At 62.1% G+C, this 13,088-nt stretch overlaps 1 protein-coding gene across 1 annotated transcript; it reads left to right on the forward strand.

Moving 5' to 3' along the window:
• The first annotated feature begins 20 nt into the window (after positions 1-20).
• On the forward strand, positions 21-11,313 carry SPATA20 (spermatogenesis associated 20). The gene is made up of 16 exons (XM_075110904.1): positions 21-127; positions 1,150-1,287; positions 1,555-1,619; positions 2,036-2,190; positions 2,432-2,575; positions 2,845-3,046; positions 3,145-3,275; positions 3,355-3,459; positions 3,944-4,018; positions 4,229-4,441; positions 4,594-4,786; positions 5,545-5,713; positions 6,152-6,360; positions 6,502-6,701; positions 6,825-6,905; positions 10,799-11,313. The coding sequence occupies exons 1-16, from the start codon at positions 96-98 to the stop codon at positions 10,967-10,969; spliced, it is 2,283 nt and encodes a 760-aa protein (XP_074967005.1). The 5' UTR covers positions 21-95; the 3' UTR covers positions 10,970-11,313.
• Positions 11,314-13,088: the final 1,775 nt, after the last annotated feature.

The following is a 13,088-nucleotide window of genomic DNA, read 5'->3' on the forward strand; positions in this document are numbered from 1 at the left end:
AGGCGGGGGGGGCCGGGCCGGGCCGCGGCGGGGCCGCCCCGGAGGCCTCGGGCCGGTGACGGGGAGCGGCGGCGGCTCCGTCCCGCCCCGCCGCCATGTTGGCGGCGCCGCTGCGGCGGGTCCGCAGGTACCGGGGCGGGCGGGGGGCCCCGGGAGGAGCGGGTTCGGCCCCCGGGGAGCGGGCGGGGGGCCCCGGGGCTGCGCCCCTGCAGTCGGTGGGCATCGATCGCTGCGGCGCCCCGCAGCCCTTCTGCGGCACCGCCGCTTCCCCCTCCACCCCCAGCGCCCTCCCTGCATCCCCGCACCCCTCCTGCATCCCCGACGTCCTCCCTGCACCTCCCACAGCCCCCTAAATTCTCCTGCGTGCTTGCAACGCCCTGCACCCTTCCTGCATCTCCCCTATATCCCCCCTGCACCCTCTGGAATCCTTCCTAAACCCTTTCTGCATCCTTACACCCCTCCTGTATTCCCCAGCATCCTCCCTGCACCCCCTGCATCCTCCCTGCACCCCTTCTGCATTCCCTGAAATCCTCCCTGCATCTCTGTAGCCCCTGCAATGACTCTGCATACTCCCTGCACCACCCCCCCCGCATCCCTGCGCCCCAGCCCTGCATCCCGCCCAGCAGCGGGAGGATCCCTCAGGTCCCCTCCTGTCCCTCGCGCCCCTCACCATGAAGAGCCTGTGCTGCCCTGCCCGCACCCTGACCCCGCACCTACCTGTGCACCCGCAGGGGGAGATTTTTCCTTTCTGAGGACACACGGGTCAAATGCTGCTCTCTTACCCGCAGCTCTCGGGTGACTGTGTGCCCAAAGGGTGCTGGTGGTGGGCTGGGGCCTGGAGGGGAGGGGGCCCTGGGGGTGGCTGTGCCGAGCGGAGGAGAACAACCTTGCCTGAGCCTCCAGCAAGTGGGGAGGAATTTGTAGGGTCCTGGGGCAGGGAAGGAGGTGGACAGAACCCCAGCAGAGCCATCCAGCCCTGGGGCTGAGAGTGGTTCCCCTGGCACGGGGGCAAATAGTGGGGAGTGGGGAGCAGCACCCCACCCCCTGCTGGGCACCCGCAGGAGCCAGGGTGAAGGTGGTGCCGGGCTGGGACGTCGCGGCTCTCTCCAGGGGCGAACAAGGAAATGATGAGCCTGTTTGGCATCGCAGGTGTGTGTTTCTAACGGGAAGCGTGACCATGGCCATGGGGGGCACAACCAGCCCCCCCAGCATCCCTCGTCACACCAACCGCCTGATTAATGAGAAGTCCCCCTACCTCCTGCAGCACGCTCACAACCCCGTGGATTGGTAAGAGCAGCCGGTGCCTTTCTCCCTCCTCCTTGCCTTGTGTCCGTGGGGCTGAGGGGCCCTCCGCCAGCGAAGTGATGGCAGGTGAAGCAGCCTGGCCTCCCGTGCAGCTCCTCACGGGCTCGGGGCCCGTGCTCCTGAGCCAGCTGTGCCCCGACTGTCCTGACCGCTCTCGACCAGGCAGCAGCTCCTCAGGCAGCTTTAGAGGAGCCCGTGAATCCTGACAGCAGTGACCCCTGAAGCTCCTTTCTTGTCTTCCCTCCACAGGTACCCTTGGGGTCAGGAAGCCTTTGATAAAGCAAAGAAAGAAAACAAGCTGATATTCCTGTCAGGTAACCAGAAACAAGACATATTTCATGTTCCCACATGTTGTTCAGTAGATGACCAGGTAAGCCGGGCTGTGTCCTGAGCTGGTGTGTGAATAGCTGCAGAGGTAAGGATGGACACCGGGCACTAATTCTCTGCCAGCAGGAGAGGGCTTTTTAATAGCTCTCGCTGAAGATGGGCTCCATCCAGGGGCCTTCCTGGCTACCAGAGTCCCTGGCCAGATTTTAGAAGCAAGAGCTGGAGAGCCTGGGAGGCTCTGCAAGCCGCTGTGCTCACAGGAGGCCTTCCTCCTCCCCCTCTTCCCCAAGGGAGCAGCAGCTCTTCCCCATAGCAGGGCGTCCCCCTTTTGAGCGACCTCCCCGTACCGTGTGTCCTGCTCCCTGCAAGGGGCCTTTCCTCACGCGCCTGAGCTTGTTTTCAGTTGGCTACTCCACCTGCCACTGGTGCCATGTGATGGAGGAGGAGTCCTTCAAGAACAAGGAGATCGGGGAGATCATGAACAAGAACTTTGTGTGCATCAAAGTGGATCGCGAGGAGCGGCCAGATGTGGACAAAGTGTACATGACCTTCGTGCAGGTAAGGGAAGCACGGGCAGGGCTCGGGGGGCTTTGGCTGGCGCTCTCAAGATGAAGTTCCTGGTCATGTTCCTCAGGCAAGAAGAACCAGCATGTGGGTGGTCTGAATGGGGCCATGCGTGATCACAGGGGTGGAGAGAAGCACGCGCCTGTCCTCAAGTGAGGCACTTGGATGTGCCGGAGGGGTCAGAGCAGAGGGTGCCTCATGCGTGACCTTGGTGCACCCGTGATTTGGTTTTCAGGCAACCAGCGGTGGAGGTGGCTGGCCGATGAGCGTCTGGCTGACTCCAGACCTCAAGCCCTTTGTAGGGGGGACATACTTTCCTCCTGAAGATGGAGTTCATCACGTTGGCTTTCGGACTGTGCTGCTCCGAATCGCAGAGCAGGTATGGAGCAGGAATGGCGGAGCAGGCAGTGCTCTACCAAAGGGGCCGCAGGGAAATGGGTCTGTGCTTGGTGGGTGACTGAGTTAAGAGATACAGTCGTGAGAAACAGTAGCCCAAACAACACGTCAGAGCTTCGGCTGGGTCAGAGGTGGATTGGAACCGATTTGGGGAGGGGGGACCAAGAACTGAAGGGGCAGTTTGGCCTGGCGCAATGCAGGAAGCAGAGAGGCAAAAAATGGAAGAACTGACTTTCTCACTCTGCCTCTTAGTGGAAGGAGAACAAAGAAGCTCTGCTGGAGAACAGCCGGAAGATCCTGGAAGCACTGCTACACGTGTCCGAGATCCGTGTGCAGGGCCAGGAGTCACCCCCACCATCCAAAGAGGTGATGGCCACCTGTTTCCAGCAGCTCTCCAACTCCTATGATGAAGACTACGGCGGCTTTTCCAAATCCCCCAAGTTCCCCACCCCAGGTCAGTCCGGCCTCTGCTGCTGAGCTGTGCCGTGGGGCGGGCAGCGCCGTGGGGGCAGAGCCCACCCCACAGCCTCCCACTTTTTCTCTGTCTTTCAGTGAATTTGAATTTCCTCTTCGCCTACTGGGCCCTGCACCGAACAACTCCAGAAGGTGCTCGGGCACTGCAGATGGCTCTGCATACCCTCAAGATGATGGCTCATGGGGGCATCCATGACCACATCGGTCAGGTAGGGGGAAAGCCTCAGGGGTGAACCCGTGGCACGCCCAGGAGGCGTGGGGTGGAGGCATGCCCCCTTCTCTTTGCAGGGGTTTCACCGCTACTCCACTGACCAGCACTGGCACGTCCCTCACTTTGAGAAGATGCTGTATGACCAGGGGCAGCTGGCAGCTACGTACAGCAGAGCATTTCAGGTATGGCCATGGCATCCCTCTGCAGGGGGGGCTCACTTGGCACACTGAGTGCTGGCTGGGGAGGGCTGGCTTGGTCTGGGAGCAGCTTCAAAGCCTGTTCCCCAAGATATTGCCCATTCCAGTGGTGTGGAGCGGTCCCGTGCTCCCCTTCTGTCCGGATGAAGACCAGTAGGTGGAATGCTGCACAAATCCGTGACAGTTTAGCCCCAGGATTTTGAGCCTAATGGGGGAGGGAACAGCCTTCTGTCTTTGCAAGAGTCAGCAAACGTGCTGCTGCCTCTGACCTTGGTGTAACTCCAGGGTTGCTCTCCAGTGCCTGTAGGTTTCTATCAGAGATCTTACTCTGAATCCACCCCATGTTTAAAATCCCTGGATGTTCAAATGTTCCAGCTCTTTAAATCAGAATCACTTATTATACCTCGCTGGGTCTCTTGCCTCCCCTCTGCCCCTTATAACATTGACGTCCACCCTGTGCCTCCCACAGATCTCTGGTGATGAGTTCTTTGCCGATGTCGCCCAAGACATTCTGCTCTATGTCTCACGGGATCTGAGTGACCAGGTAGGTTGTTCCCTGAGCTGGGCCAAAGGGAGCTGCTTATCCTGCCCTGGGTTGTGGCTTAGGCCTGCTTTTCCCTCCCTCCCTTCCCAGCTGAGCTCAGTCTGGGGCACTGCTCTGGCTTGCTGGCCGGACTGCCAGCCCAGCAGTGATGGGGCGCTGGCTGAAGGGGCTGCCCTGGTAGCTGGAGGGTCTCTGTTGCTCTTTCCCCAGGCAGGAGGTTTCTACAGTGCGGAAGATGCAGATTCCTACCCAACCACCGCATCTGGAAAGAAGCGAGAAGGAGCTTTCTGTGTGTGGGCAGCTGAGGAGATCCGGGCTCTCCTTCCTGACCCTGTCGAGGGGGCCATAGAGGGGACAACCCTGGGAGATGTCTTCATGCACCACTATGGCGTGAAGGAGACCGGCAACGTGAGCCCCATGAAGGTGAGGGTGAGCAAAGGCCTGCCCGGTACCACGAGCATCGGTGGGGGACCTGCACCCCTGGGCACGTGGGGGTGGCAGAGCAGCCCCAAAGCACGCGGGGTCCAACCCCTCCTCAGCCCGGTGGCATTCGTAGAACGGGGCTCTCCTTTCAGGACCCCCATCAGGAGCTGAAGGGCAAGAACGTCCTTATTGTGCAGTGCTCCCTGGAGCTAACGGCGGCCCGGTTCGGGCTGGAGCTGGGGCGGCTCGGTGCCCTGCTGCAGGAGAGCCGGCGAAGGCTGTCCGCAGCCCGGGCGCAGCGGCCGCGGCCACACTTGGACACCAAGATGCTGGCAGCGTGGAATGGTGAGAGGCGGCTCAGCTCTGGGGGTGTGTGCCTTGGCTGGACCCCTCCACGGCTGCCTGGAGCCAGCACATTTCTGGGGGCTCGTAGCAATGAGTCCTGCTGGGACTGGACAGCCGACTGTGGAGGCAGTGGGTGGGCTGGGATCCAGGGCTCTGCGAGAGCCTGGGGAAAGCTGCCCCACACCTGCAAGCCGTGGGGTTGGGATAGTGCTCTGGCTTTATTTTCCTCCCCTATTGCCAGCAGAGAGCAGCAAAACTCTTCCCCTGGCTCAGCCCAGCTCCCCCAGTTGGGCTCTGGGGAAGGGGACGGAGTTGGGGATTCAGGACCCAGGCGGGGCACAGAGCCCATCCCCACCACTGCGTTAGCGAGGGGACCCCAGCTCTGTGTCCGTCTGTCCAGGTATTCTGCGGCAAGGTAGTAACTGCACTACCGCAGGCACTGTTCCCAGCAGTAGCTGCATCTGGAGGTGGTGTGAGCTGCAGTTATACCACGTCCTGCAAACAGGAAGGCTCTCTTAAGCCCTGTTTCTGCCCGCAAGTGAAAGCTTAGCTCTTGCTGGCCTTGCAGCACTTTGTCCTTTTTCTTTGGTGACAGTAAGTGATTTTCTCAGTGGTCTGAACTGAGCGGAAGAGCTGATGACTGAGCTCTGATCTGCCTCGCGCGTCAGGGAGGATAAGCTTCACGCTGAGCATCCTTTAAAGGAAAGACTAGTCCCTTGTGCTCCCCTGAGCCTGTCCCTGTGTCTGTGCCTACACAGGGCTGATGATCTCGGGCTTTGCCCAGGCTGGGGTGGCCCTGGCCAAGCAGGAGTATGTGAGCCGGGCTGCGCAGGCAGCTGCCTTCCTGCAGAGACACCTTTTTGACCCCACCAGTGGGAGGTTGCTGCGGAGCTGCTACCGGGGCAAAGACAACACGGTGGAGCAGAGGTGAGAAGTGGTGCAGAGTGTCTCCAGACCTACCAGCCATCCTGTGGGATCTGCCCAGGCCATGGTGGTCCACGTCCTCCCTTTCTCCAGGCAGGACTGACCTTGGAGGGAGAGAGGCTGTTTGCCTTGTGCAGAACTGCTTCTGGTGCAGTTTGGCATGGATTAGTGTCCCCCACCCAGTAAGGAGGAATTAAGGTCAAGTCTGTTCCCATTCCTCATCTTCCAAGCTGGCAGGAGCCTTCCCCTGCCCTCTCCTGCTGTGCAGAAACCGGGGCTGAGCCCTGTCATGGCTTGGCCCGGCCACTGCTTATGCCAGACTGAGCTCTGAGGTGGCATCTCCTCAGGTAGCAGAGACCAGTAGGTAGGGCTTTGCTGGGTTGCAGAACATTTCCCACCTGGCCAGAGGCCCTGATGCTCCTTCCCTATCTGCCACTGCAGCACTGTGCCCATCCAGGGCTTCCTGGAGGATTACGTCTTCATTATCCAGGCTCTCTTTGACCTGTACGAAGCCTCGCTGGATCAGGGCTGGCTGGAGTGGGCCCTACAGCTCCAGCACATGCAAGACAAGCTCTTCTGGGACCCCAAAGGCTTTGCGTATTTCTCCAGCGAGGCTGGTGATCCCTCTCTGCTCCTGCGCCTGAAGGACGGTGAGCTCAGGGACACGGCCGTGCTCTGCATGGGCTACGGTGTGGGGCAGCATGGGGAGGGCAGGGCTGGTGCCCGGCTGGAGGACCAAGCCGTGGGATGGTGAGGCATCGGGCTGATGGAGGAGCTGTTGTCCCCTACAGACCAGGACGGAGCAGAGCCCACCGCCAACTCAGTCACTGTCACAAACCTGCTCCGAGCAGCTTGTTACTCTGGCCATATGGAGTGGGTGGAAAAAGCTGGGCAGATCTTGGCCGCCTTCTCAAAGAGGCTGCAGAAGATCCCGATGATCCTGCCAGAGATGGCCCGGGCCAACGCTGTCTTCCACCACACCCTCAAACAGGTATGGACAGGGGCTCCTGTGTCCCCTACAGGACCTGCCGCAGGGAGGGGGCCTGGCAGCGCTGTGGGTGCACTCACAGCTCTCTGCTTTCTCCCCGCTGCCACCCACGCTCTCCCCGGACAGGTCGTTATCTGTGGGGATCCCCGAGGAGAAGACACGAAAGAAATGCTGCGCTGTGTCCACTCCGTCTTCAGCCCAAACAAGGTAGAGGTGCCAGCCCTGCCTACCAGCCCTGCGCAGCCGCTCCCCGCCAGCTGCCGTCACGCATTGCTGCTGCCTTCATCCTTTCTCCCAGTGCAGCTGTAGCATCCATCCTCCTCCTCCTCTGTCCTGCCTCCCTTCTGGGAAGCATCCTATCCTCTCCATGTTCGTAGGCGCAGCCAGCAGGGCCACGGCTGAGCCGCTGCACCCCTCTCCCTGGCACAGAGCGCTGGCAGCCCAGCCCAGGGAGCAGCTGCAGCAGCGGCTGCTATCGCTGCTGGCTGTTTATACTGCTCTCAGCCTGAGCTGTGTCCCCAGCGCCGCGCTCCCAAGGGAAAACCTTCCATTCCGGTGTGGATATGTCATGCCCGGTGTGAATCCAGCGGGTGTCTCAGTCACCTTCTGCCTGGAGCCACCCTTGCATCCTCGGGAAGTGGCAAGGTGGAACCTCGCTCCGGCTGCGTTGCGGGTGGGGGTACCCCTGCCCGGGAGGGTCTAGCTTTTCCCAAACGTTTTGTCCCCAGCTGTGCTGTCGCTGTGTGCTGGGGTTACCGCCTCGCTCCGCTCCTCTGTGTCCCCGCTCAGAGATGCGTCACTCGGCGTGTCCCACGGCAGGGCCATGGTGCCGCGGGGACGGAGCTGTTTGCTGCCCACGGAGCTGGCCGGGAAGGGCAGCGTGGCAGCGGGCACCCGTCATGTTCAGCGGGCAGCATCCCTGCCTCGGGGACGGATGGCTCATGCCTTGGCAAGGCTGTCGAGCCGAGGGAAGCAGGGCTGGGCTGCGAGCGAGGGGGCTCAGTGTTTCAGCCTCTGAACTGGATTTGTCCCCGCCTGTTGGGGTCCTGGTTCCAGGGACTGGCATGTTGAGCTGCAGCGCATCGGGAGCTGGCACTGGAGCCAAAGCAGCAGTTTCCCCCTCTAACCCTGGCTGGGGTGAACTGGGGAGGGCTGAGCCGTCAGCACAGGATTCCCTGCTCTGCCCTCGCATTCGCTCAGCCCATGGAGGTTTTGTCCCTGGCCCTCTGCCTACGTGCCCAGCAGTGTTTAATGCCGGTGTTGGAGGATGGTCACAGCCTCTGCCCGGGAGCACAGGTTGGGGATGCAGCTCTCCGTCCTTCCTCCGCCATCCCCTGTCCAGCAGCGCCCTTGGCCACGCCGGTCCCAGTGCTGCGCGTGAGGCCTCTGCTCCCGTGCTCTTCCTCTCTCCCTTTGAAGGATTACAGCGGCTGACCCGGTTTGCAGGGACGGGAAGGGATGTAGTGGCAGTGGGGAGCCCAGTGCCGCTGCTAATAACCCCGTCCCTTTCCCTGCAGCTTGTTCAGCTGTTGGTCCCCCGACTCCACGTGGGCTGCAGTGGGGGATGCAGCCGGCAGCTTCAGGGTCTTGTCTTGAGCAGAGCAAATAACGCAGCCGTTCCCTCTCAGCCTGTGCTGCTTGGTTCCCTCCTGCTAAGCTAGTTACAAGCCTGGCTGGTGGGGATGCTTGCTCCCCAGGGGCAGGTTCGTCTCTCTCAGGCTGTTGCCTTCCCCAAAGCATGGAGGAAGAGGAGGGCTGGGTGCTCTGGATGGATGTTTCCATGAGGCAGCTGAAGGCACAGGGTGCTCGGGAGCTGCCCAAGGACAGTGGCGCCCACCCGGGCTGCGTGCGGGGCGGCTGTGCGTGGAAGGGTGCGCAGGGGGCTGCAGCTGGAGGCTGGCAGCAGGCAGGGCAGGGGGCTGGGTGCACCTCCCCTCGTGTGTGCCTCATGTTGTGACGGTGGGGTGGATCAGGAGCCACCATTCGGCAGCCCAAGTTTGTTTCCTGGAAGAGGGAGGGTGGCAGGAGGGTCTCTGCTGGGAATGCTCGCTCCCCAGAGGAGCACAGCCCCACGGGGGCTTCCCCCATCCCACGCTCATTCCCTGCAGAGAGCCTGATCTCCGGTGGTAGCGATGGCTCCTCGCCTTGCAGAGGTGATGGAGAGAAGGGAGGGGAATCCCACTGCTCAGAGGGTCTCCCTGCCTTCAGGAGCAGCCTGCCACCTCCAGACAGCCATCCACCTTTCTGCGCTGCATCACACGGAGAAGAGAGACGCATCTCCCTGTCTCTCCTTCCCCACCCCGAGAAGCTGCCCGAGGCAGAGCAGCCCCGGATCACCCACCCCAGGGATGTGGCAGCATTGGGAATCGGCTTTGCCAGGGAGTTGGGGAAATGTAACGGCCATGTCCCCTGCTGCCCCCACTCGCCTCGTACTGGCAGGGCACTGGGGGCTAGGCTTGTCTGCAGGAACACAATTAATTAGGTCATTCCAGGAATTAGTTCCTTACAAACCTCACAATGAAATCCTTGCTGTAACGAGACGCTGATGATAAAACGGCATTGAGGTCGCAGGTTTAAATGGACCCTGCACCCGGAGGAGCCCTTTGCCACAGGCAGCAGCTGCTGCTGCAGGGATGCAAGTGCTCCGGGGGCGATGCTGGTGGCTGCTCCCCTGGAGGTCCCAGTGCCAGGAGCAGAGAGGGTTGGATCCCTGCTCCAGGGCTGGATCCTGGCTCCTGGTATAGATCCCTGCCCTGTTAATGGTCTTCAGGGTAATTATGAAGGATCCCATTATCTCCTCAGCTGCAGAGTGCTAGCCTGATGCTTGCCTTCATCCTGGCCCTGCAAGAGGACCTTAGGGAGCTTGTGAGAAAAATGAATAATGAATTTCAGATTGGACATGAATTGGTAATTAATCACTCCTGGAATTAATTCCAGACAAAGGCGAGCAGGGAGGAGGTTGGGGAGGGGAGCAGGAGGCAGGCAGGGAAACGGGCTGAGCAGGAGCTGGGTCAAGGCAGGGGCAGAGGGGGAGATTTGGGGCGACTGGGACAGGACAGGACTGCAGCAGCTTGGGCAAGGGCTTGGGGACACGGTGACCCCCTGGGGAGACGGGGCGAGGGCAGTCCCTGCCAGGCCCGGGGGAGGCTGCAGAGGTGTCCTTGCTCGGTGTGGGTGCTGGGTTTGCTCCTGGCCCTGGGGCTGGCAGCAGAGGATGCCATGCACCAGGCAAGCAGTGCCATGGTGGGAGGGGTGTGTGCCACCGCTCGGTGGCTGGCAGGGGCTGTGGGAGCTGGGGTGGCAGCATTTGGTGTCAGCATCCCTCGGCGGCAGCGGCATGAGCAGCACAAACGTGTGGCGAGCGTGTCAGTGCTCGGCAGGTGCCGTGGTGGGCACACATGTGGGGCTGGGGCCGGGCATGGACAAGAGACAGCCGAGTGCTCTGGCAGCAGGATGCTGCTGCTGTGCCTTGGGTCTGGGAGGAGTCTGTGCTTTGCTCACCCTGCGTATCCGTGTCGGCACCAGGCTCCCTGCTGGCTCCTGGCCTTTGCCCTGATTAGCCTGCAAGCCCTGCGGCTTTGACAAACGTTTTCCCTTTCAGAAAAGCTAATTATCACGGCAGCCTCATCATCACCCCTGGCTGGTGCTGCCGTGTCAGCTGTGAGAGCCCCCAGCCCTCTACTTGCTGGTGTCCGAGCTTTTGGGCAGCATCTGGAGGGCAGGAGGAGCTGGGCTGCGGGGTGGGAAGGGGCAATGCTGGTGCTGGGGTTGGGGCTGTCCCTGGGCTGGGTGGGTGTCCCCAGGGAGCCGGCTGGCTTGGTCACCCTCCGGGCCGGTGTGTGCTGGTCCCTGTGCTTCATCCCCAGGTGCCTGGAGGGGAAAAGGGAGGCAAAGCTGCTGGGGATGGTGTGGACCATGGGCAGCGCAGGCGCCATGGGGAGGTGGCTGCCAAGGGCTGGCACGGGTCCCCTCGGCTCCCCGTCCCCTCTTGTCTCTGGGCCAGTGCGTGGGGGGACGCTGCCAGCGCTTGGCATATCTGCGGGGAGGGAAGGAGCAGCTGGCTGGCGCTGGCTGCGCTCTCACAGCTCCTTCTCCGGCAGGTGCTGATGCTAGCAGATGGAGACAGCGACGGGTTCCTCTACCGCCAGTTGCCTTTCCTTGCGTCCCTGGAGAGGAAGGATGGGAAAGCCACTGCCTATCTCTGCAGCAACTTTGCCTGCTCCCTTCCCGTCACCTCACCCCAGGAGCTGCGTGGGATGCTCTGCCAGTGAGCCCCCCGGTCCCTCTGCCTGCAGGAGGGTGAGGGGGAGACAGACTGTCGTGCCCGCCTGGGAACACGGGAGAGACCCATAATAAAGCCACCCTGGGCATCAACTGCCTCCTGGATGGTTCCTGGCAGCGCCACGGGGCTGTGCCCTTCCCTGCCTGCAGCAGATTTGGCTCTGCCTGCATCACTGCTCTGGCAGCATCTCGGCAGAACTGGCTCCAGTCCCTGGTGCTGGTTTTGGCATGGCCAGGAGATACCCACCGATGAGCATCTCCCCCCTCCCCTTACTCTTTGCCTCTTCTCGCTGAGGAAAAGGAAAACAAATTAAATATAAATCCCAGTGTTAAAGGAGAAGTCAGATGGGAAAACTATTAGGGTTCCTATAGCAACCCAGGGCAACATTGTCAAAAGCACCTGGATGGCTTGGGAGTCAAGTGCTTTTGAAAGTGTTGCCGGTTACCACAGCCGCGGTATTTTTCCATTACAGGGTAGGTTGTAACATACGTTAAGTGAATATATAGTGCATGCAAAAAACCTGCTGATTACCACAGCTGATGAAAACGTGCCACAAGGCCCAGCCTAAGCACTTCCAAACAGCTAAACATCTCGTCCTGGCTTTGCCAAGGGTGCAGAGACCTGGTACAGCTCGAGAAAGGACTTCTCAAAAGTCTTGTTTTTCTTGTAAAAGGCCTGGCAGCCAGTGCCCGCATCCATGCTAGGATGGGGCTTGTGAAGCTGCAGTGCGTCCCCTGGGACCTGCAGCAGGGTGGGGAGCTTTCCCCGGGGCTGGGGCGGTTGGAGGGGGCAGGGGCTGGGGATGCCGGGAGCTGGGGGGCTGGGGCGGTTGGAGGGGGCAGGGGCTGGGGATGCCGGGAGCTGGGGGGCTGGGGCGGTTGGAGAGGGCAGGGGCTGGGGACGCTGGGAGCTGGGGGGCTGGGGCGGTTGGAGGGGGCAGGGGCTGGGGACGCCGGGAGCTGGGGGGCTGGGGCGGTTGGAGAGGGCAGGGGCTGGGGATGCCGGGAGCTGGGGTCTGGGGCGGTTGGAGGGGGCAGGGGCTGGGGATGCCGGGAGCTGGGGGGCTGGGGCGGTTGGAGGGGGCAGGGGCTGGGGATGCCGGGAGCTGGGGGGCTGGGGCGGTTGGAGAGGGCAGGGGCTGGGGACGCTGGGAGCTGGGGGGCTGGGGCGGTTGGAGGGGGCAGGGGCTGGGGACGCCGGGAGCTGGGGGGCTGGGGCGGTTGGAGAGGGCAGGGGCTGGGGATGCCGGGAGCTGGGGTCTGGGGCGGTTGGAGGGGGCAGGGGCTGGGGATGCCGGGAGCTGGGGGGCTGGGGCGGTTGGAGGGGGCAGGGGCTGGGGACGCCGGGAGCTGGGGGGCTGGGGCGGTTGGAGGGGGCAGGGGCTGGGGATGCCAGGAGCTGGGAGGCTGGCATGCCCCACGGCTGCCCCACGATCCTGAGCATCGCTGTGGGTGGGCGTCCCTGCCTGGCATTGCCCTGGCCATGGATCCCCAGCAGGGATGGCAAGCTGGGAGATGTCCCAGCTGCACCTTGGCTGGGGCTCAGCCCTCCTTGCTGGGCAGGCGCTGGGGGGCTGGGGACCCCCGAGCCTGCTGGCAGGAGAGCAGCCGGCAGCAGCTCCATGCGAGGCAGGATGGCTGGGCTGGGCTGGAGCAGGCAGGGGTGGACGCTGGTGAGGTAGGTTGGCCGGGGCCATGTTTTCAGGCTGGGTGCTCTGGTTGGGTGCTGCCAGCGGGGTGCTTGGGGCTGCAGCTCTCCCAGCCTGGCCCCTGCCTTTGCTTGCAGAAGGTTTCAATAACAGCACAAGGAATAAGACCTGAACACACCTTTTGGCCAGCGTTTGTGGAGGGGGGTGTTTGCTTTGAACTTTGCTAGCAAAGCCTAGGCTGGACCAAGGGTCTCACCCATCCTCACTGGGGGCTCGGCCGCATCCTGCTGACGCTGGCTGCGGGGACAGGTCTTGGCATCTCTGCACGCTGAGCAGGGGGAGATAGCCCACCCTGGCAGAAATGGGATGCTGTCGTCAACCACCGCAAGCTCCCTTTGCTGCAACATAAACTTCATTCTCCCTTTCTTCCTGCTCATCCCTCCTCCTTCTCCCTGCTTCC

This window comes from Phalacrocorax aristotelis, chromosome 16, assembly GCF_949628215.1.
Source record: "Phalacrocorax aristotelis chromosome 16, bGulAri2.1, whole genome shotgun sequence".
In the NCBI taxonomy this organism is placed as follows: Eukaryota; Metazoa; Chordata; class Aves; order Suliformes; family Phalacrocoracidae; genus Phalacrocorax; species Phalacrocorax aristotelis.